Source organism: Ruditapes philippinarum, unplaced genomic scaffold (genome assembly GCF_026571515.1).
Source record: "Ruditapes philippinarum isolate M1 unplaced genomic scaffold, ASM2657151v2 ctg656_1_1_1_1, whole genome shotgun sequence".
NCBI lineage: Eukaryota > Metazoa > Mollusca > Bivalvia > Venerida > Veneridae > Ruditapes > Ruditapes philippinarum.
This window is the reverse complement of record NW_026857385.1, coordinates 144301-165763: the sequence shown is the minus strand read 5'-3', so window position 1 is coordinate 165763 and position 21463 is coordinate 144301. Positions and strand designations below refer to the sequence as shown.

Genomic DNA, 21463 nt, shown 5'->3' with positions numbered 1-21463 from the left:
GCGAATTTAAGGAATAGCACAAATCAGCCAACAAAGATGAAAATGAAAAACGTGTAAGATTCCTTTTAGTATCCTATTTATAAAGTGTTTTGAAACAGATAAAACAAAGTCATACATATAATATTTAAAGAATACAAATACTACTTGAATAAAGATTATTTATCAAAAGGGTCGACAAGTTAATCACATAATATTGTTCATTGAAATAAGAGGGTTAAAAGTTAACGAAATCATTTAGACAATACAGAACATTTCGAGTCATCTGTGAATGATGAATGCGTCTTGAAGAAAGGTTTTCGAGAGATCGTTATAGTCTTTGTTCTAATTTTACAACTCATAAGAAGGTCTAAATTTGAATATTTTTGACTGTTTTGTTTCGTACAATGTATTAAACATCGTTTTTGTCGCGTCTTTGTTGGTATACGAATAAATAGGTGGATGAGGCGCTAATAAGAAACAATTAAAATCTTTGAACAGCCACATTTAGTCCTGCTTCGACCTTTAAACTTTTTATATCCTTATATTTTTTAATTATTTTGGAAAAGGTCTGTTTTCGCTATAATATAACATGTATAATGTGCAAACGGAAAACTGGTAAAATCAGTTACTAAAGAAAACCTAACCTATCAGGGGATTTTTGCTTGATTCATAAAAGCTTTGTGTGACATGCGTGAAGTCACCTGCAAACCTACTGAAAAGGAGCAGGGAAAGAATATCGTCTATTTAACGCTGATTCATGAAACAAGAAACGCCATGGTCACCTCAACATCAGACCTCTGGTACACGTATGATGTGAAACATCTATATATTTATCACTTGCATTCATGTTGGAAGAATTGAGTCACTATTTCTATCATTTTTACATATTAAAAAAAGAGAATATATATACTGTTACGTGCCAGGCGTAACGAGAAAGAAAAGCCAGCAACAAACTTGTAACAATAACAAATTTATTACAGAAAAATTATTAAAGAAAAATAAAATAACAAATTATGTTTACAAATACCTGAAGTCCAAATAAAAATGTAAATTTCAAATATCTAGTCTGATCCTGGAATGATCCTTTTTTTTGAATAGCACAGTTAAATCCAAGTAAAATCCAAGAACACTTTAGAATAAATTCCCACAATAAAATCCACAAGAATAATTTAAACTATTTTCAAAAAAATCCAAGCTCCAATAAATCACTTAATATCCAAGTTGAATAATACTCCAAATATATTGATGTCTTAAAAGGTAACTGATGACTTAAAAGATCACTGATGATTTAAAAGATAATACGAATAAAAAATGTCTCCTATATATATTAAGCTAAGAAGTTTCTAGAATAGTCTTTCATTTTCTACAATAATCATAATCTAGCAACTTCAACAATAAAGATCATTCCGGAAATTTCTATCTAATTATAATGCATGAGTTTTCTACAATAGTTAAGAAAGTTCTAGTACATACATGTAGTTTATGTTCTAAAAATAGAATAATGATAATATTGGAAATACCAACTTGTCAGATATAAATTATATACATGTAATATGATGCATACATAACAATACGATCAATATATATGGAAGAATCCAACAATTGGTACTTACAGTCAAGTAACCAGTTCCGGTGCAGGTCCAGTTTCGGTGTCTTCAATGTCGTATTCATTGAAATATTTCTGACATTTGTACTTTTGTTGATGGTATTGTGCAATGTGTGTCTAACCATCTGTTAGCATATCAAGCATATCATTTTCTTATGAATTGCCGGTTTTAGAATCAGAACAGGTCCTGTGCCGAAACTGGAAAGCTACGATAGTTTTGCAAATATGCTTCTGGAAAAAAGCAATGAAATAAAAAAAATCGATACTGGTCGCTTCGGTAATTGAAGGGGGAAATCTAATGGATGAGACATCAAATTCGCTTAGTTTGTTGCTCACAAATAACAAATAATAGTAATAAGTCATAACGTTCAAAGAAAGTACCGATGACTCATGTTTGTCATTTTTTCCCTCAATACATTCATTACATTTGTGACTAGCACGTCAAAAACGAAATTCCGTGACAGGAGATATGACACAATACGTTGTCAACTGTTAACGGGAACTGTTAGTAAATATATAAGTAGGAGGATGTAAATCTTAAACGCATTTATTTTAATATATATATAATATTATATATAAATAAGTCATTCAAGAATACGATAACACCTTGTGAAAACAGAACTTAAACTTTACGAGGGCTGTCAAATCAGTTTGCATCACAGTTCCGTCATGAAAAATCTATAGAAGATATATAAGTTCTTTCTATAAATACAGGATTTATTTTCATCGAGTGGTATGAAAATAAATATTATATGAGTGGCGGTAGCCACGATTAAAATTATATAATTTCCATACCAAAAGATGAAATAAATCCTGTATTGACAGAAAAAACTTGAATTTTCTGTTTATTTTATACATTTTTTAAATTATAATTTGAAAGATATTTAACTTTAGTATATTGGATGAATTTAGAAGAACGTAGTCCGGCGAGACACCAGTGAAAATACGGAAAATATGTTTCACTGCAGTAAAAAAATAAGATTTTACAGTAAAAATACAGAAAATTAAAATATGCATTTTATTTCATCAATATTTCTCAGAATTCTATTTCAAAGTATATAATAAAATACACTATTTGCATTTTTGAGAAAACATGTATTTACCATTGAAACATATGATTAAATGGCAAAATTAACGCAAACTTTGTCATTTATAAATTTATATTTAAGCATATAAACGACTTTTTGTCGACAAGTTGTTCCTTATTTCAAAGCAGATCTTGAATCAAAAGCATGATTTTCCGCGAATCGTTGACAAGTGTATTCTATATCATTCATACAAAATTTTGACATCTTACAGCAGGCATGATTTACTAGAACAATTGCAGAGAAAAAGTAAGCAAAAATGACACAATTTGATGTTCTTGTGAAACGAACTGTCAAAAAGTGATGCGTATCTCTTTGAATTTCATCATCAAATGAGAAATAGAAATGACATTGTCAGGGCTATTAAGAGAACAAAAAGCTGAAATTTGTAAATAACGTAAATTTCAAAAGTAATAGAAATAAAGAAATAAAGAAAAAACAACTGACTTGAATTCATTCAAATAACCAATCACGAAATATCGTCTCTAAATTTTTTGTTTCATTTTTTGTCTGGAAAATACACTTTTTTCCATATGTAAAACTGCTCTTGATGACATTTGGGCATATTTAAGCATCCTACGAGCAATTACTGCCTAATGCAATATGAAAACTTGAAAAGCATTGACAGTAATCAGCCCGAAAAATAAGTAAACAACCAAACGTTCGTAAGACCGTATTTCAACAAATGATTTTAAAATTCCTAGCCGCTGAATCAATCTGAATTAAATACCGTGATGCACCAGAATACTGTTTTAAAAGCTCATTGATGAAATAAAATTTCATCTAACACACAAAAAAAAACAATATCCTCTATAAAATCATTCATTGTACAAACTGCAAATGCAGTCGATGAAAAAAAAATGTTTTAGATAATTGACCAATGAATAATTTTTTGAAAATTATAAAAGTATACCAAAAGAAAAAAAAAGCTTTTGAGAAATAAAAAGGATAATCTTTGTGTAGCATAATGTGCTTTTTAAGATATGATACAGTTGTAATTTTAAAAGAATGATCTGGAAAATTGAGGGGAACAAATAGAATAAAACTATAAGGTCATTTTACTTAGAAATAGGAATTTATTCTTAAGTATATAAAAGTATGTTGTATTTTTTCAGCAGAGGCAAAGTGCAATAATCAAAATGGCGTAAACAGATTTGGTGATAACTGCGGATTTATGTGTCATTGCAACGGCAATATAGAGTGTGACGTAGTTACCGGTGACTGTTCATCTGGATGTGCACGTGGTTGGTATGGACCCGGGTGTCAGTACAGTAAGTTTGTGTTGCAATGATTTTACTCATTTTAATTTAATGATTCAGGATTCTGAAAGATATATTTTACTGTTCACCAGAACAGATTTAACAATATTATAGTTAGGAAATTATTGTAGATACTTCTGCTTTTTATCTTGAAAATAAAAGATTTAACATTCCATGTTCATTTGTTTGTTTGTTTCATTTTACGCCTTTTCCCAACAGTATTTCAGTCATATAGGCTGGTAGTTTCCTAGCCATCGTTCCTGGAGAGTTACGCCAGTACTAGACTACCTTCCTCTGCGCTAAACTACCAAAGCATCTCCCGGGGATCGAACCAACGCCAGAGAAGTCATCGACTCTAACCCCCTCGACCACGTAGGGGGTAACATTCCATGTTCATGCTTTATTACTTTAGCAGCTTACTTTGACAATAGTTCTTTAAATGCATATGTTCAAGTGATGTTAAGTATATCTTTTGAAAAGGCTTTGACAAAATTTCTGTTTGTTTTATTTTTCTACCATTTTGCCATATATATTTTAATCCTTTTTGTTACGCAAAGTTTTAACATTACTAGTATGCTAAGGGGAGAATAAATAAATCGCATACACTAAATCATTATAACTGTAGTAATTGCTAAAGAAACCTCAGAAGCAAAGTGTGGTTCCGGTAACTGACCAATTAGTAAATTTCTTGACAATATCAAAAGATAAATGATGAAAAGCTTCTGAGAATTTTTTGGGTAAAATGATCCTCTAAATATTATTAAAGCTTTGTTCTTCTGGCTGCTGTGATGTTGTTTTTTCTTCTGTTGTTGTCATCATCGCCTTTGGTTTTGACAGTACATGTAGAATAATCTTTACGTATTTACTTATGATTGAAATATTATATTTATTTTCTTGCAACAATTGAAAAAAAATCATATTTTAATTATAAACATTTGTATCTTAAAAGATAAAGTTCAGTATGTACGATATGAAACCATCAATTTGTTTTGTCATTTTGTTTTTAATCCAAAATTTCATATTTGAAAAAAATAATGATTTTCTAAATTTGTGATCTACAGATTGTTCTTTACTTTTTATGTCAGTTACACATTTGTATACCGAAAAATGTTTTTATTGTGTTTTTTTTTCAATCAGGGGATATCTTAGAGAACAAGTATTCAAAATTCTCAGATACCAGTGACAGTCTGTTGATAACTGACGGTGATCCAAACACATGTTCCCAGCAAGTTAAGAGAAGTAGAAAAAATAATCTGTTTTGGAGTGTGCGATTAGATTCTAATGAAACAATAAACGAAATACAGATTGTTACTACCGACAAATCTTTAGGTAAACAAACATTTAAATATGTGTATCTTTATTTACTTCTATGAAGTACGAAAAAACTTTTAAAGACAGAAGCTTTTATTATTTCTAATAAGGTTTTCGACATCGACATTCATGTAAAATTGTGTTTACTTAATAAAATGTCTGTAAATAGTTCAGTAAGATAGTAAGACCATTTGAAGTCGCAATTCTGTTATTTTAGTTTTTTAATAAATTATGCAAAATTTAAACTAGAAAATCGAACGAAAAGGGAAATTGTTAGGAGTTAATGTATATGTAATTATACACATTTATTTCCATATATACATTATCGCTTTTGTAAACTTACTTATTGATTCGAATAGACCCTTTTATGACGCGGTCCATTGCTATGAAAAATCGATTGGAAAAAGTATTTTATCGCACACGCGCATTCTGCGCAGGGCAAAAGAGCATCGCTTTTCATAGAAATGTTGTGGAAGTTGATAGACAATTGCAAGGTAAAAAGTAGAAAAAAAATATGAAAAGACTTTTTACAAAGACACAAAAGATACCTTTATAGCTTTGTGGCCAAGTACACCATAAAATGACATGGGAAAATGAGAGTTTAATAAAAATACATTCTCGTCTTTAAGTAAAATATTTCTCTTGCAGAAATTAAAAGAAATCTTAAAAATTGTTACTGATAAAGTCCACTGAGGTTTTGTGGCAAGACGGGGATTAACATTTTTCACAAGATTTGTGTACAAAATTATTAAGGTCTGACCAATAACTTGTCAGCAAATATTCAACTAATTCCCCCACCCTATATATATCGTATATTCTTTGTTATCATTTGAAGATTTTTGTTTTTTAGCTCACCTGAGCAATGCTCAGGGTGAGCTATTGTGATCGCCCTGTGTCCGTCGTGCGTCGTCGTGCGTCGTGCGTCGTCAACTTTTCACATAAACAACATCTCCTCTGAAACCAATGACTGCACATCAACCAAACTTTACAGAAATGATCCTTGGGTGGTCCCCTTTCAAAGTTGTTCAAATGGTTCCGGTCTGTTGCATATGTAGGTCACAGGGCCAGAAAAGGATTTCAAAAAACACAAAATTAAAAAATCTTCTTGTCTGAAAGTACATGGGCCAGAGCTTTGATTTTTGGTATATGGTATCATCTATGGGTCCTCTACCAAAGTTGTTCAAATTTTGTCCCTAGTGTCAAAATTGGCCCCGCCCCGGGGGGTCATAGGTTTTTCCTTATATGTCTATAGGTAAATCTAAAAAAATCTTCTTCTCTGATTTGGCAAAGGCTACAGATTAGATATTTGGCATGAAACATTGTGTAGTAGACCTCTATCAAGATTGTTCAAATAATGGCCCTAGGGTCAAAATTGGCCCCGCCCTGGGGGGTCATTGATTTTCATTACATACATATAGTGAAAACTTGAAAAATCCTCTGGTCTGAAAGTAAATGGCCTAGAGCTTTGATATTTGGTCTATGGTATCATCTGAAGGTCCAATACCAAAGTTGCACAAATTTTGTCCCTAGTGTCAAAATTGGCCCCGCCCCGGGGGGTCATAGGTTTTTCTAATATATATATATAGTAAAACATAAAAAATCTTCTTCTCTGAATTGGCAAAGGCTACAGGTAAGATATTTGGCATGAAACATTGTGTGGTAGACCTCTACCAAGATTGTTCAAATAATGGCCCTCGGTCAAAATTGGCCCCGCCCTCGGGGGTCATTGATTTTCATTATATACATATAGTGAAAACTTGAAAAATCTTCTGGTCTGAAAGTAAATGGCCTAGAGCTTTGATATTTGGTCTATGGTATCATCTATAGGTCCAAAACCAAAGTTGTTCAAATTTTGTTCCTAGAATTATAATCGGCCCCGCCCTGGGGGTCATTGATTTTCCCTATATGTATATAGTAAAAACTTAAAAAATCTTCTTTTAAAGAACCCAAAGAGCTAGAGCTAAGATATTTAGCATGAAACATCTTCTAATGGGTGTCTACCAAGTTTGTTCAAATAAAAGCCCTGGGGTCAAAATTGGCCCCGCCCCAGGGGGTCATTGATTTTCCCAATATGCATATAGTAAAAACTTAAAAAATTTTCTTTTAAAGAATGCAAAGAGCTAGAGCTAAGATATTTAGCACGAAACATGTTCTAATGGATGTCTACCATGTTCGTTCAAATAAGAGCCCTGGGGTCAAAATTGGCCCCGCCCCGGGGTCATTCATTCATTCATTAGCTAGACTTTTTTTTTATATGTATATATATATAATATATACATAATATGTATACATATATATATATATATATATATATATATATATAAATATATATATATACATAGATATATATATATATACATATACATATACATAAAAATCTTCTTTTAAAATAACCTAGACCTTAGATGTTTAGCATGAAACATCTTCTAATGGGTGTCAACCAAGTTTGTTCAAATAAAAGCCCTGGGGTTAAACTGGCCCCGCTCCGGGGGCCTATATACAGGTGAGCGACTTTGGGCCATCATGGCCCTCTTGTCATTTTAAGTGTTTCATGTGACATTTGTTAGATTCTCATTTTGTATGTTTTCCTTTGGACCTCAGTAGTTTCTTTAAATAAAAGAACGAACAAACTACGTATGGAAAGCTGCGTTCCTAATTTCATGCAAAGTTATGGTCCTTTCTAGACACATAAGCGGCCAGTTTTTTAATGACACTACATTGTACTGTGTCCACTAATATTGTGTAGGATTTAAAGCATACATCTCATCTTTTTGTGAAGTAAAGACATGTTTATTTTATATTTACAAAAAACATTTGTAACAATTTTCAATATGTTCATATATCAAATTTGAGCATAGCTTTAAAAATTCTAACTCGCCGATAAAGATAATTGTTGCGCAAAATGTTGAATAGATCTATTAGCAAGAAAATATGTCAACTAAACTGTTGTTGAAATAGTTCATTTAAAACTCAAAGATTTTATACCGTATGAAATCAAGATTATTTATCATTCTGAAAAACATGTCGGAACACGTGATAACGTACTTTTATTTTTTAGATAACCTGATTTTATTTTTATTCGACTTGACTTTAATGCCAAACGGAAAAGTTTTAAGCTGCCACATAAATATGTTTATACATGTATAATGTTTCAAAATCTTGAGAAGTTAAAACATTTATCCAGTTTCTCGTAACACGTGTAAATGAACGTCACACTATTTGTCACTTTATTAAATTAATAAACAATGATAAGACTGGTATGTGCAAAAGTTCCTTAAGTAACGATTATCATAATTGTACGTAATTTACGTCCCGGTTTAATTATAATCGTAAACTAGATTAAAATCAAACGGTCACGTGTCAATATGTTTGACACCTGCCGCCTTACAATCCATATTATCAAAGGGAGTGAACAACAATACCAATTGTGTAATATATTACTGCATTTAATACACTTTTACCGGTTCTTTATCAAATTAAACAATTCTGAACTTATGGTTAACCTTTTATAATTCATCAAATTGTTTTTGAAGTTGTTGAGAATTTATTAAATGTGGTCTTTTGTTGTTGTTTTTGTTGTTGTTGTTGTTGTTGTTGTTTTTGCCTATGCATCATCCCTAACTAAAGAAAAATCGTTGCGTAAAATGGTCCATTTCATTGTTTTGTTTTATTTTCAATAACAATTTTATCTTCAAAACATTACCATAAGCAAGTCTGTTATTTTTTTGCAAACATGAAAAGAACTGTTTATTTATATTTTCAGCTTATTTCAAGCAATTTGAAGTTTTTGTTGAATATATTCCATCATCAGGAAGCGATGAAACTTTTAAACAAACGTGTTTCAGACAAGGTGTTGATATTCCAAAATCAACAATGTTTACAGTTTTATGTGATAAGCCTGTCATTGGAAATTATGTAAAAATTGAGTTTGCAGAATTGCAAAACGAATTAGTACTTTGTGATGTGAAAATAAACGGAGGTATATACATTAGTTAACATATATGTTCTTGATAATATATTCTTGTGTCATTTACCAATTCAGATTCAATTTATCATATCAATGAAACACACTTAGTACATTTAGCTTACTAATGAATCTCAAAAATGTTTTCATGTCGTTAATGGAAAAAAATCACATCAAAGGTTTATAAGTATATTTTATAAGTGACTTCCTACAAACACAATTGTGCGATATAAAGAATAGATGCTTTACAACAGAATATAAGAATTTACATAACCGCATTTTTAAAAAAAAACTATTTATCGAAAGATATTAAGATTATATATGCCATTTTTCATTATGTTTATCAGGTAGAAATTTAGCATTTAAGCGGACAGTTTCACAGGTATCAAGGACACCAAGTTGTGGTCTTACATTCTGCAATGCTGAAGCGTCTGTCAACGGACTGACACGAGAATCTAGTTATTGGCATTGTAGTTATACAGCAACAGAAGAAAATCCTTGGTGGAAAGTGGATATTGGTCATCAAATGAAAATATGGAGCGTTCAGATAATATCTTTTATAGGTATTAAACACGGAAATTATAGAAATAGAAATATAGTTCAAACTATAAACTGTTTTAAATTAAATATTGAATATTAGATCAAACATATATTGCATGTTTAGTCCTCCGTTAATGTTAACTTGTGTGGGCAATTTTATGTAAGCATGTCTTTTACTGGTCTCTTCATGTGGTTATATTTTCTAATGTGACCTGTCACAAAGTGACAAGGTGAGCTATTAGCAACACAATTCGCCAGGCGTCCGTCCTTCTGTCTTCCTTCCTCCCGTGGTAACCTTTAAAAATTGTTTAAAGAATTTAATTCCATTCAGAATTCTGGTTGCCATGGCAACGGAAAAACCTTCTTCTTTTGAAAAAGCGAAAGAGCTAGAGCTGAGATATTTAGCATGAAACATATCTTCTAGCTGGTGTCTACCAGGTATTTGTTGTGATTGATTTTCATAATATGTATAAAGTAAAATCATGAAAAAGTCTGCTTCTAAAAAAGCCGAACACGAACAGTTGAGATATTTAGCATGAAACATCTTATAGTGGATATCTACCAACTTTATTCAAATAAAATCCCTGGGTCAAAATTGGCCCCGCCCAATGGTGTTCATTGATTTTCATTACAGAAAAACTAAAAAACAAAAACTTAAAAAAAAAACATTAAAAGAGCTAGAGCTTAGATATTTAGCCTATAATATTTTCAAGTGAGTGTCTACCATGTTTGTTCAAATAAAAATCCCTGGGGTTAAAACTGACCCCATCCCAGGGGGTCATTGATTTTCCTTTTCGTATGTTTATAGGAAAAACAAACAAATAAATGGTCATGTAAGAGCTAAAGCTTAGTTATTTGGCATGAAAGATTTTCTAAAAGGCGTCGAGAAAATTTCACTGCGGCTGATCACGTGACCAAAACATACAATGGGCTCATAAAATGGCGGCTTAAACGCTCGGTAAAAGCAGTGAAATTGAGGTAAGCATATTAACGTTAAATTGATATGTAAAACTAAACCGCACGGAACCCCTGTATAAAAACCACGTACTGTTCTGTAATTGGTTACTTTGTAGCTTTCTCTATTTAGGCCTAAGTTGTTTTGGATGATGAGTACAATGGCCGTACATGTACTAAAATGCGTTGTTTTCAGTAAAAGAAACGTATTTTGAGCAAAATTAGCAATGAGATATTGTGCACAATTGCATGTTTGCCCGTCATGAACAATTTCCATCCTTTGTAAAATTGCATAACGAAGTTGTGCATCTTTTTCAAAATGATTACAATGGTCGAACCAAATTTAATGAATACAATGGCCGAATTATTTTGCCTGTCCTATTTCGTCATTTTCTTCATTAAATTATGCTTGTTTCTCGCTTCCTGTCTTTAAAATCATACAATTATTTCAGACGCAGAAAAGGTGGTTCCTTTAAATAAAAAGCATGTTTGCGTATACCTATGGAATATATACATGTAATGTAAACCGGTATTTCAGATTTTAATATTGTGCTTATATTATCATTAAATACTTTATCACACCGTATTAAATAGTTCAATATGTTTTCAGGAATTGGAAATTTCTTATAAGTTTATTTGCCGGCATTATGGCAAATCGTATTATTATTTACATGTAACCATTTCTTTGTGTTCTTTCTATCTTAGACACTCAAGCCGTATGTAGAAATATCAGACAGCTATGTACGTCATGTATAATATGCAATTTACAAACCGATGTCTTTGCAATTTTCCGAAACTTAGAAACCATGTCCCACAGCATGTACGGGGTACCTTCCCCTTGTGTACCTGCTCGTGACGACATGAAGCTGATCGTCTTCTATACGATTTGCCATAATGCGATCAAATAAACACATCAGAATTTCCGATTACTGTAAAGATATTGAATTACTTAATATGGTGTGATAAAGTATTTAACGATAATATAAGCACAACATTAAAATTCAAAATATACAGTACATGCATATATATTCCATAGATATAGGTTAACATGCTTTTCATTTAAATGAACACCTTTTTCTGCGACTGAAATACAAAAAAAAACAACAATAACAACTGACTTTATTTCCTAAATAATTGTCAAAATGGTATGACATTTTATGTCTGTAATTGAAACAAATATTTTGCTGGTGAAATAAATTCTATATAATGTACATGTTTGTATTTTTTTGTATTGTAAATACCATTAAGCTCATGTACACGTATTATCAAAGCAGAATATTATTACAAATGAGAATGTATAGAAGCAAACTAAATTCATTTAATTTAAAGATTCTGTTACACAATTCTATATGTTTTTAAATTATAAATATGATGCTCAAATTAAGATTTATCAATATTGTAGGTTCTAAAAAGCATTATTTATAAAGATATTACCGAATTTAACATTTCATGTAAATAAAGGGAAGTAATAAAAAATAATTTTTCTTAACGTTTAAGTCAAATTTTACAATAAAAATGAATGCATTTATTTTAATGATTACATATAATATGCACAAATATTTGCAGTACATATTTTACATATTCTTCGATGTTTGAAAATTGTTTTATTTGCATAATTATGTACATAAATGTAATTTCACTTAGTGTAGTTTACCACTGGGTCCTCTGTGGCCGAGTGATTAAAGTCGCTGACTTGAGAGCACAGGTCCCTCACCGCTGTAGGTTCGATCCTCACTCAGGTCGAAATCTTTCATGTGAGGAAGCCATCAATCTGGCTTACGGAAAGTCGGTGATTCTACCCCTGTGCCCGCTCGTGACTGAAATAATGCCCGGAGGGTCACCTGGGGTCTTCCTCCACCAATAAAGCTGGGGAAAAAATCGACGAAAAAATCTCGGCAGACGCTCTAGGATGGCCCGACTTGAGTGTACGGTCGCCCAAATGGGCTTTCCGGCGGAGACCTTAAATAAAGGCATTAAAAAAAAGGTTATCACTTTGATCACAACATACAGGATCTTTAATACTCCTTTCTACTTTTCACTTTCAAATATTAAATTTGTATGATTTCAAAGACAGGAAGCTAGAAACAAGCATAATTTAATGAAAAAAATGACAAAATAGGACAGGCAATACAATTGTTCGGCCATTGTATTCATTAAACTTGGTATTGTACTCGTTTTTTAAAAGATGCAAAACTTCGTTCTGCAACTTTACAAAGGATGGAAATTGTTCATGACAGACAAACTTGAAATTGTACACAAGATGTCATTGCTAATTCTGCTCAAAAATGCGTTTTTTTTAACTGAAAACAACGCATTTTAGTACCTGTTCGGCGATTGTACTCATAACCAAAAACAACTTTTTCGATTTTCAGGCCAAAACAGAGAGATCTACAGAGTAACCAATTGCGGCTTAGTTTAACATATAAATTTAACGTTATCTGTATGCTTACCTAGACTTTCCTTATATGTAAATGTACATGTATATAATAAAAACGTTAAAAAATCTTCTCTTAATCTACCAGAGCTAAAGCTTATTTTCCATATCAGTCAATGACTTCATAGCAGCCATTTAAAGCAACCAGTGCATTTACCATTGAATTTCATAGAAACGACTTCCAAGGAAACCGTTTAGTTTGTATGGCAACATGAACAACATATAGTACTATTGTTTTTCCCTTAGCAATAGTAACCATTATTTAAAGTGTTTACATATGCACATTTTCAGATATACAAATATGAACTTTGTGTTATCAGTTCATGATTTAGATTTTGTATCTGCTAACAATATTACTCTTTCCTTGTCATAGAGAACATCTTTATTCACGTGAGCGATATTAAGACCATCATTGCTCTCTTGTTTTGTGATAGAATACCCTTAAAGCTGCACGCCTCCAGATGAGCGAAAATATTTCAATAAAATCAAACTTGAGACAAATGTATTAAGATTTTAGGAAAAGTGTAAAGATTCAAAGATCTAGTAATAATCTACATGTTATGTGCGATTAATGACCGATTTGTCAGTAGTAAAAACTAAATTTCTACTGCGTTACTAACGCAGTAAGGGCTATTTTTGCATATTTTGTCCTCTTTTTAGTAATTTACGTGGATTGTAAGTGACATTGATAGTGTGTAAATTGCTTCCTTTTGGTTATTTTACTGAATAATACTTTTAAACACATTTTCAAAATTTTCATGAAAATTAGCATGAATCTGGTAACGTGCCGCTTTAAATGCAGCTTACGTAAAGAAAATTTAAGTATTTGTCTTGAAGGAAATAAATACAACAATAAATCATAAATGCTTATTGCAAATGTTCTTAACATGCATATTATTGAATTATTTTCAGATACGTATCATAAAAACTTACCATATACTGTGGACATAACAAATGATACTTATGACCCTATTTCATACAACACAAACGAACTTTCACTTGATACACAAACTGTTGCATTAAATTTGATTGGCAAGTTTGTAACGATATCAATAAACGGGGAAGGTAAATTAGCAGTCTGTGAAGTTTCTGTTTTTGGAGGTAATGTCTTTTGAAATGTGATATTTCAGCTTTGACATGTATAATTCCACATGAAATACCTACAATGCAAAGCTTTAAGAAATATAAGTAATGAATGCTTTTCAGTACCTCTGTTTTCATGTTTTTTATACATATGTTTTTTTCATATAACGGAAGATTTGGTTGTTTTGTTGCTTTCATCTTATTGTTTTGTTTGCGTTTTTGTCAGGCTGGCACTGTAAGATTATATTGTGACATTATAGTTTTTCTGGTTCAGATGTCACTTCAAATAAATTTTTGACTCAAATTGGTTCCTTAGTAGAATATCCAATTTTCTGCAAGCCAGCTTGATAGTTCTCCAATTAACTGAATGTAACTGATATGATTACACAAACAGCGGTGTAGTGGGTTATTTAAAGTCAGATGAGCTATTTAATTGAGATGGAGTGAAAACGTTGTACAGTTTTAATAAAACGCATTTGACAAAACAAGAGTGAGATTAACTCAAAATATTTCATTCTGCATCATTTGTTTGCCAGATTGTCCAGACAATAGGTGTGGGTATAATTGCGAGAAAGAATGTCATTGTAAGCACGCAACTATCTGGGAGAAAATTTCTGGAAATTGTTCAATCAGCTGCAACAAAAAGGACAAAGATGATCAATGTAATACAAGTTAGTAAAACTAAAATAAATTATAATAAAAATAGCGAGCTCGCAGACCAAGCTTAACGGTAACGCGAGTACCTGCTAAGTGATGGTTTTGAAACTTTTCGTCCGAAGTACCGAATAAGACACATCGCAACTTTTCGAATTACAAGATAACGATAAAAGCCGATGTACTCTGATTGAAAACGGAGGCGTAGACTGGTATCCTGCGCACTTATAAAGGAATCATAATAAAAAGGGGGAACCAGAATAAATGGAAGCAGTGTATAAAGTACCGAATGACAATTTTAAAACGGAAAATGTAAAATAAAAATGAACGATTATTTTAAACTATCTGACACTGAAAATTTCATTGATAGGTATAGAATTCTATATATTTTTAATTGTATTTTATTTGATTTTCTTTTAAATATACGCGTGTAGTCTATAGCCGGGCAAGCCCCCTAAATAATGAGAACAATCTGGATATTATCATGTACAATGTAATAACTGTTGATGTTTGTCCGATTAAATTGAGAATGCACAAATAAACAAACAGGCCTCACAAATAATTATTGAATGCAAACGTTCCGGCTAGAAGACTTTATCAGTGCATTACATAATGAAATTACCGGAAGCAACGTCATAACGAAACTCGCTTTAATCGCGCGAAAAGCGTGATGTCGCTTTGCATTAAAGGGGGCAGGGGACCTAAAAATGAAAAAATTTATATTTCAGTGTGACCAGAAACACAATTCCAAATATTTCAAAATCTGTTTCACAGGCAGATAACCTGTTGCACAGCATTATTCAATGATATATGACATACATTGAAGAAAATAATAGTTTCCATGCATTGCTCCTTCAAAAAATGACTGACAGCTATTTATGTTTACCCCACCCAGCCAAAATCACACCTAAAATATACCAATATGGGCAATCTTTATGAAGGTGCAGCATATTCCAGAATCCGCCCGATTCCTTTAAAAATATCAGTAACACGCAGTGCAAGCTATGGCATTTTCAGAAATGACGAATATAGTGTCTGTCATACGTTTAGATTTTCCACAAAATTTATCTGAAATTTCTTACTTGTTTGGCGGCAACTGTCAAAGCTTGATTTTTAACTTTTTCACCTCCATTCGGAGAGTCAGAAATACATACAAAGCTACCAAAATGCTTAGTTTCGCGTAAAAAACCAAACATACTTCTCATTTCCTACACACAAACAAGAAAGAATTACAATGACAGAGAAATATCAGAAGTTATCAGTACCTTCAAAACACCATGTCTGAGTTACTAAAAAATTTGACCGGGGCCATCATTCGAATATGTCCCCTGCCCCCTAAAATATGATAATATGTAGAAACAAATATTTTTATTTTAAATGAAGCTGGTAAATGAATTAAAAGGGATCAATAGTGATTAAGATGCAAATTAGGCACTGCTTACAAAAAGGAGAACACAGACAAACTCCCCTGAAATACTGACTGCAATGTTATTTAAAAATAGATGTGAAAAAGACAAATGTAAGTATGATTAAATTGAATTGAAATCTAAGAAAAAAATAAACAGAAAAAAATAAGTAAACTAATACATTTTTTGATATTTGAAAAACCACGCCGCCTACTCTCTACAGCATTTTTACTATGAATTTTGACAGTTGACAATAGTCTAACAATTTGTATAGAATCATAAAAACAAAGAATAAAGGAAATCAGATGTTGTTAAACTATCTAAACCTTTTCGTTTCTTTAATAAAATGATGAACATGATGAAATAAAAGCATGTTTTAAGAATTATTTCAAGTATTTATACCAACAAGTAACTTTTGCGTACTGAGAGGGTAACATTCTCATGAATTCCTAAAAAGTTTTATCTTCTGATGATTATATTTGTTGGCATTGAAATGAAACGTGTTCAGCGTCCTCTATTAAAGCACCGCATTCACAAGCTTGGTTTTGTATAATACTAATACGAAACTTTTTATACAGCAAACAATGTTTATAACCCATACAAGTTCTACTGTACAGTGTGAACAAAAAATATAGAAGGAAAAAAAGCAAACAACAAAATCCATTGTTTACATTATGAATTATACAGTTATCAGAAGAGATTGTTTAATGAAATAGTATTCGGAAAAAAAGTATCATGATTATAGAATGATGAAAACACATGTAAATGTATCATTACACATCTAAAACCCTTTTGAAATATAAACAATATTTGCGTGATTCTAATAAAACAAAATCACACAATTCTTCTTTTATTTGAAACGTAAACAAAATAGCTAAATTCAATCAATCTTTTGTGGAGTTTGTTGACATGAGAGCCCTAAATTTATTTAAAAACGGCCACTGGCAGTTATAGCGTTTAAAATATTTATTTCCAAAATCTCTGAATTGTGGACATACCATCATAAAATGATATTCATTTTCGACCTTTGACATATAACATGATTAACAAAGTCTTTGTCCCCTTGGGATATTATAGTATCTACTGGTTTCGATATATAGATTATGAAAGGACATGCGAAGTATGGATAATGTATTTCTTAATTTATAATCAGAAATCACCGAAAGATATTTTTCACGGTCAAAGTTATGTTTAAAATGCAATATGTCTGGAGTCGACTGGAATTATTAATGTTTGCATACCATTTTTGTAAATAGTTATCTGCGATTCTTTGTTTAATAACAGAAAAGGGAATATCATTTTCATTAAACATATAGAAATCCAAATTCTGATATGAACATTTTTTATTTGAAACGCCCAGTTATTTCCTCCATACGTTATATTGGAATTAGCACCTGCTTTAAGTAGTAAATAAGTTTTCTTCACTAAAGACGGCTCTTCTTGTTTAACTATTTTAACTCAATATTTAATCATAGTTATTTTGCGATATATAGATTATGGGTAACGTCTTAATTCCCAAAAAATTGCTCATAAATTTGTTGATTTTTTCACCCCTAAAACCCTACGCAGAAATTGCGTATGAATTGCTTCAACAGCTGTAGAGTCATGGTTTCCCAAAATATCTGCACAAAAATTAAAAATAGATCCGACAAGCGAATTAAACAGCTTACACTTTTGAGAAATAGGTAACTCTATCTCAGTAAAAATTGAGAACAGGCAATGTAGTGCATACGATGCATGTTAAGCTATTTTCTTATGACTTCTGAACCAATTTTCGTTTTTAAAAAGGGTTAAACCCAAATATTTGAATGTTTCAACAACCGCAATTTTTGTATTATAGATGAAAACAAGATTGCATTTGAGAAAATACTATACCACCGCATGGTTCATATTTTATAGCTGTACATCAAAGGACAAGAAATTAGGTCACATCATCAAAATCTAGGTCAAAGTTCAATTTTACAACTAAAACTGTGCACATGGTCAAAATGTCATTGCTGTACATCAAAGGACAAGAAAGTAGGTCACTGTCCCCTTGGGCAAGGCATAATTTTGACCCAAGGGTTTAATAACAATCTTGATACAGGTCCACCAAACAATATTTCAAGTCAAATATCTAAGCTTTAGCTTTTTCCCATTCAGAAAACATTTGTTTTATTTTCTGTTTTTACTAAGTGTACATAATGAGAATCACTGCCCCTGGGCAGTGCCAATTTTTGACATTTGAACAACTTTGGTAGAGGACCTATAGATGATATTATATATCAAACATCAAAGCTCTATGCCTTGAACCTTCAGATAATCTTTTTTTCACTATTTGTACATAATGAAAATCAATGACCCCCGGGGCGGAACCAATTTTGACCCCAGGGCTATAATTTGAACAATCTTGCTAGAGGTTCACTACACAATGTTTCATGCAAAATATCTTAACTTTATCCTTTGTAAATTTAGAGAAGATGATTTTTTAAGTTTTAACTATATACATATAGGATAAACCTATGGCTCACAGGGGCGGGGCTAATTTTGACACAAGAGGCAAAATTTGAATAACTTTGGTAGAGTACCTTTAGATGATATTATTTAACAAATATTAAAGCTCTAAGCCTTGTACCTTCAGACAATAAGATTTTTTATTTTTTACTATATGTATATATTGAAATCAATGACCCCCAGGGCGGGGACAATTTTGACCCCAGGGCTATAATTTGAACAATCTTGCTAGAGTTTTACAACACAATGTTTCATGCAAAATATCAATGACCCCTGGGGCTGGCCGATTTTGACCCCAGGGCTATAATTTGAACAATCTGGGTAAGATAATATCTAAGCTCTTAGCCTTTTGGGTCTTTACAAGAAGGTGTTTTAAGTTTTTAATATATGTACATAGTGAAAATCAATGACCCCCGGGGCGGGGCGCATTTTGACCCCAGGGCTATAATTTGAACAATCTTGTTAGAGGTCTACCAGACAATGCCTTATGCAAAATATCTAAGCTCTAGGCCTTTTGGGTCTTTACAAGAAGATTTTTTAAATTTATTCTTATTATTCATTTCGGTTGCCATGGCAACCAGATTTCTGCATGGAATGAAATTCTTTGAACAACTTTGGAAGCCCTTCACCCAAGGAACAATCCTGCCAAGTTTGGTTGAAATTGGACTAGTGGTTTTTCACTATATAATCTATATAACACACGCAAACATACATACACACAGGTGAATCGCTATATGCCACCGCATCGCAGATGCTGCGGTGGCATTAAAATCATACTGTGTATGATGACGTCCTTTCTCAAAACCCATTGCCTTAGTTTTTGATGTATTGATTTTCAGTTTCCACCTTGTTCAATAATTTTCAACATCTTTAAGCATAGATTGTAATGATGTCGGCGACTTTACAAACAGAACCTGGTCGTCGGCAAAAAAGGATTGAAAATAGTTTGAACTCGTTTACAGTAAATAAACCATCTAAATTTGTATTAATGATATCGATAATGTCATTCGCGAATAGCTAGCATGAACAGCAGGAAAAGCTGGAGTCTCCTTGCTTCAAGCCCAGGTTCGAGTCGAAAAATTCCGCAAATTTGCCATTAAATTAAACAACGATATAACAGTCTTATACATTTACTTAATAGCCTTAATAAATTTACAACTCACATTTACCATTACTAGTTTTTTCCATAAAATCTATATATCTTTTTTTCTGTCCATTTCGTTAATCTATTTAATAAAATTGGGAGTAGATTTTGAATATTACGTTTATAAGCATAACACTGCGGTAATTATTTGTGTTGTTTATATCGCCCTTTTTAAATATTGTTGTTATAATGCCTTTACCCGGCGATTTCGGATATTTGCTGTATTTAAACAATCTATTTTAAAGATTAAATAAAAGACACGACAGAATATCGTATGCTGCTTTAAATATTTCAGCCGTAAGACTATCGATACCAGCGGATTTATTGTTATTTTGTATAAATACAGCGGAATGAAGCTCCGTTTACATGACGGTCGTCTGAAAGTACATATTGATCAAGATTTGGCTCTTCTGACTCTATGGACGCGTTTTCACCAAATAATTCTTTAAAATTCTCGAACAATTGCTCGACCATTAAATTTTATATTAATTCTTGTTTGCGTTTATAACTTTTTAACGTTTTTTCTAGAATCGCCGCGGCTGTTTATTTGCTAGTTCTGAGATTCGTTTACCTTCGTTTATTTTCAATTTTCTTGTTGCAGCCTTTTTATGCCCCCAGAAAGTAGCGTTGCACTTGTCCGTCCGTACGTACGTCTGTCCGTACAAACCAGAGATACATTATGGGGTTTGGTCTATTGTTCTCATAACAATAGATATCTTTGATGTCATTCATTCCGTTTCTCTTGTTGGGTTATTTTCTGCATTGTGGGGTTAAAAAGAACAAAAGAAATAACAAAAGAAAACCCCATAATGTAGCTCTGGTAAAAAGTTAAAAACGTCCGTCCGTCTGTACGTCTGTCCGTACGTCCCGAAACCTGTGAACGCAACTCCTCTTAAACCGGATGGCAGATTTTGCTTAAACTTCCAGGGATGAACAACCTTAATGTGTAGATGGTAGTCAAGGAAGGAATTTTTGCTGCGACCAAATTTAAATGAATTATGGCCCTTTTTTCACTATATATTACCATATATAAATTTTGTGAACGCAATTCCTCTTAAACCGGATAGCAGATTTTGCTTAAACTTACAGTGATGAACGACCTTAATGTGTAGATAGAAGTAAATGAAGGATTTTTTGCTGCGACCACATTTAACAGAATTATGGCCTTTCACTATATACCATACAGGACTTCTAAATTCCTTTGCAACTGCAGATTAAAAAGTTCCACATAAAAATCTTACCATACAGATATGCATGCTCTTGTTTACGAGCACATCTGCAAAGTGGGGGCATCATTGTCCTTTGGACACAGTTCTAGTTTATTTTGTTATAATATTGACGCGAATGGATGAAAGCGAGCCTATTTTCTTCATTTTTTGTCTAATTAATGCAATGCGCGTTTTTTTAATGATTTTTGCGCATTAAAGCATTTTTTGTCAAACGATACCGAGAATATCTTTCTTTCACACAGTCGGGTTTACCGAATACATTATATGCATTGTAGATAACAATTCATGTGATCAATCGGATGAACGCGCGAAATAATTTCGT

General features: G+C 32.1%; 1 protein-coding gene across 1 annotated transcript in view; it reads left to right on the top strand.

The window, feature by feature from the left end:
* The first annotated feature begins 3015 nt into the window (after nt 1-3015).
* LOC132749560 (uncharacterized) overlaps nt 3016-21463 on the top strand; it is a 60942-nt gene continuing 42494 nt past the window's right edge. Inside the window, exons 1-7 of the mRNA XM_060739370.1 lie at nt 3016-3058; nt 3786-3941; nt 5067-5258; nt 9004-9219; nt 9552-9767; nt 14045-14233; nt 14752-14886. Of these exons, the coding sequence (XP_060595353.1) occupies nt 3016-3058; nt 3786-3941; nt 5067-5258; nt 9004-9219; nt 9552-9767; nt 14045-14233; nt 14752-14886 (1147 nt within the window). The remainder of the gene's footprint in view (nt 3059-3785; nt 3942-5066; nt 5259-9003; nt 9220-9551; nt 9768-14044; nt 14234-14751; nt 14887-21463) is intronic.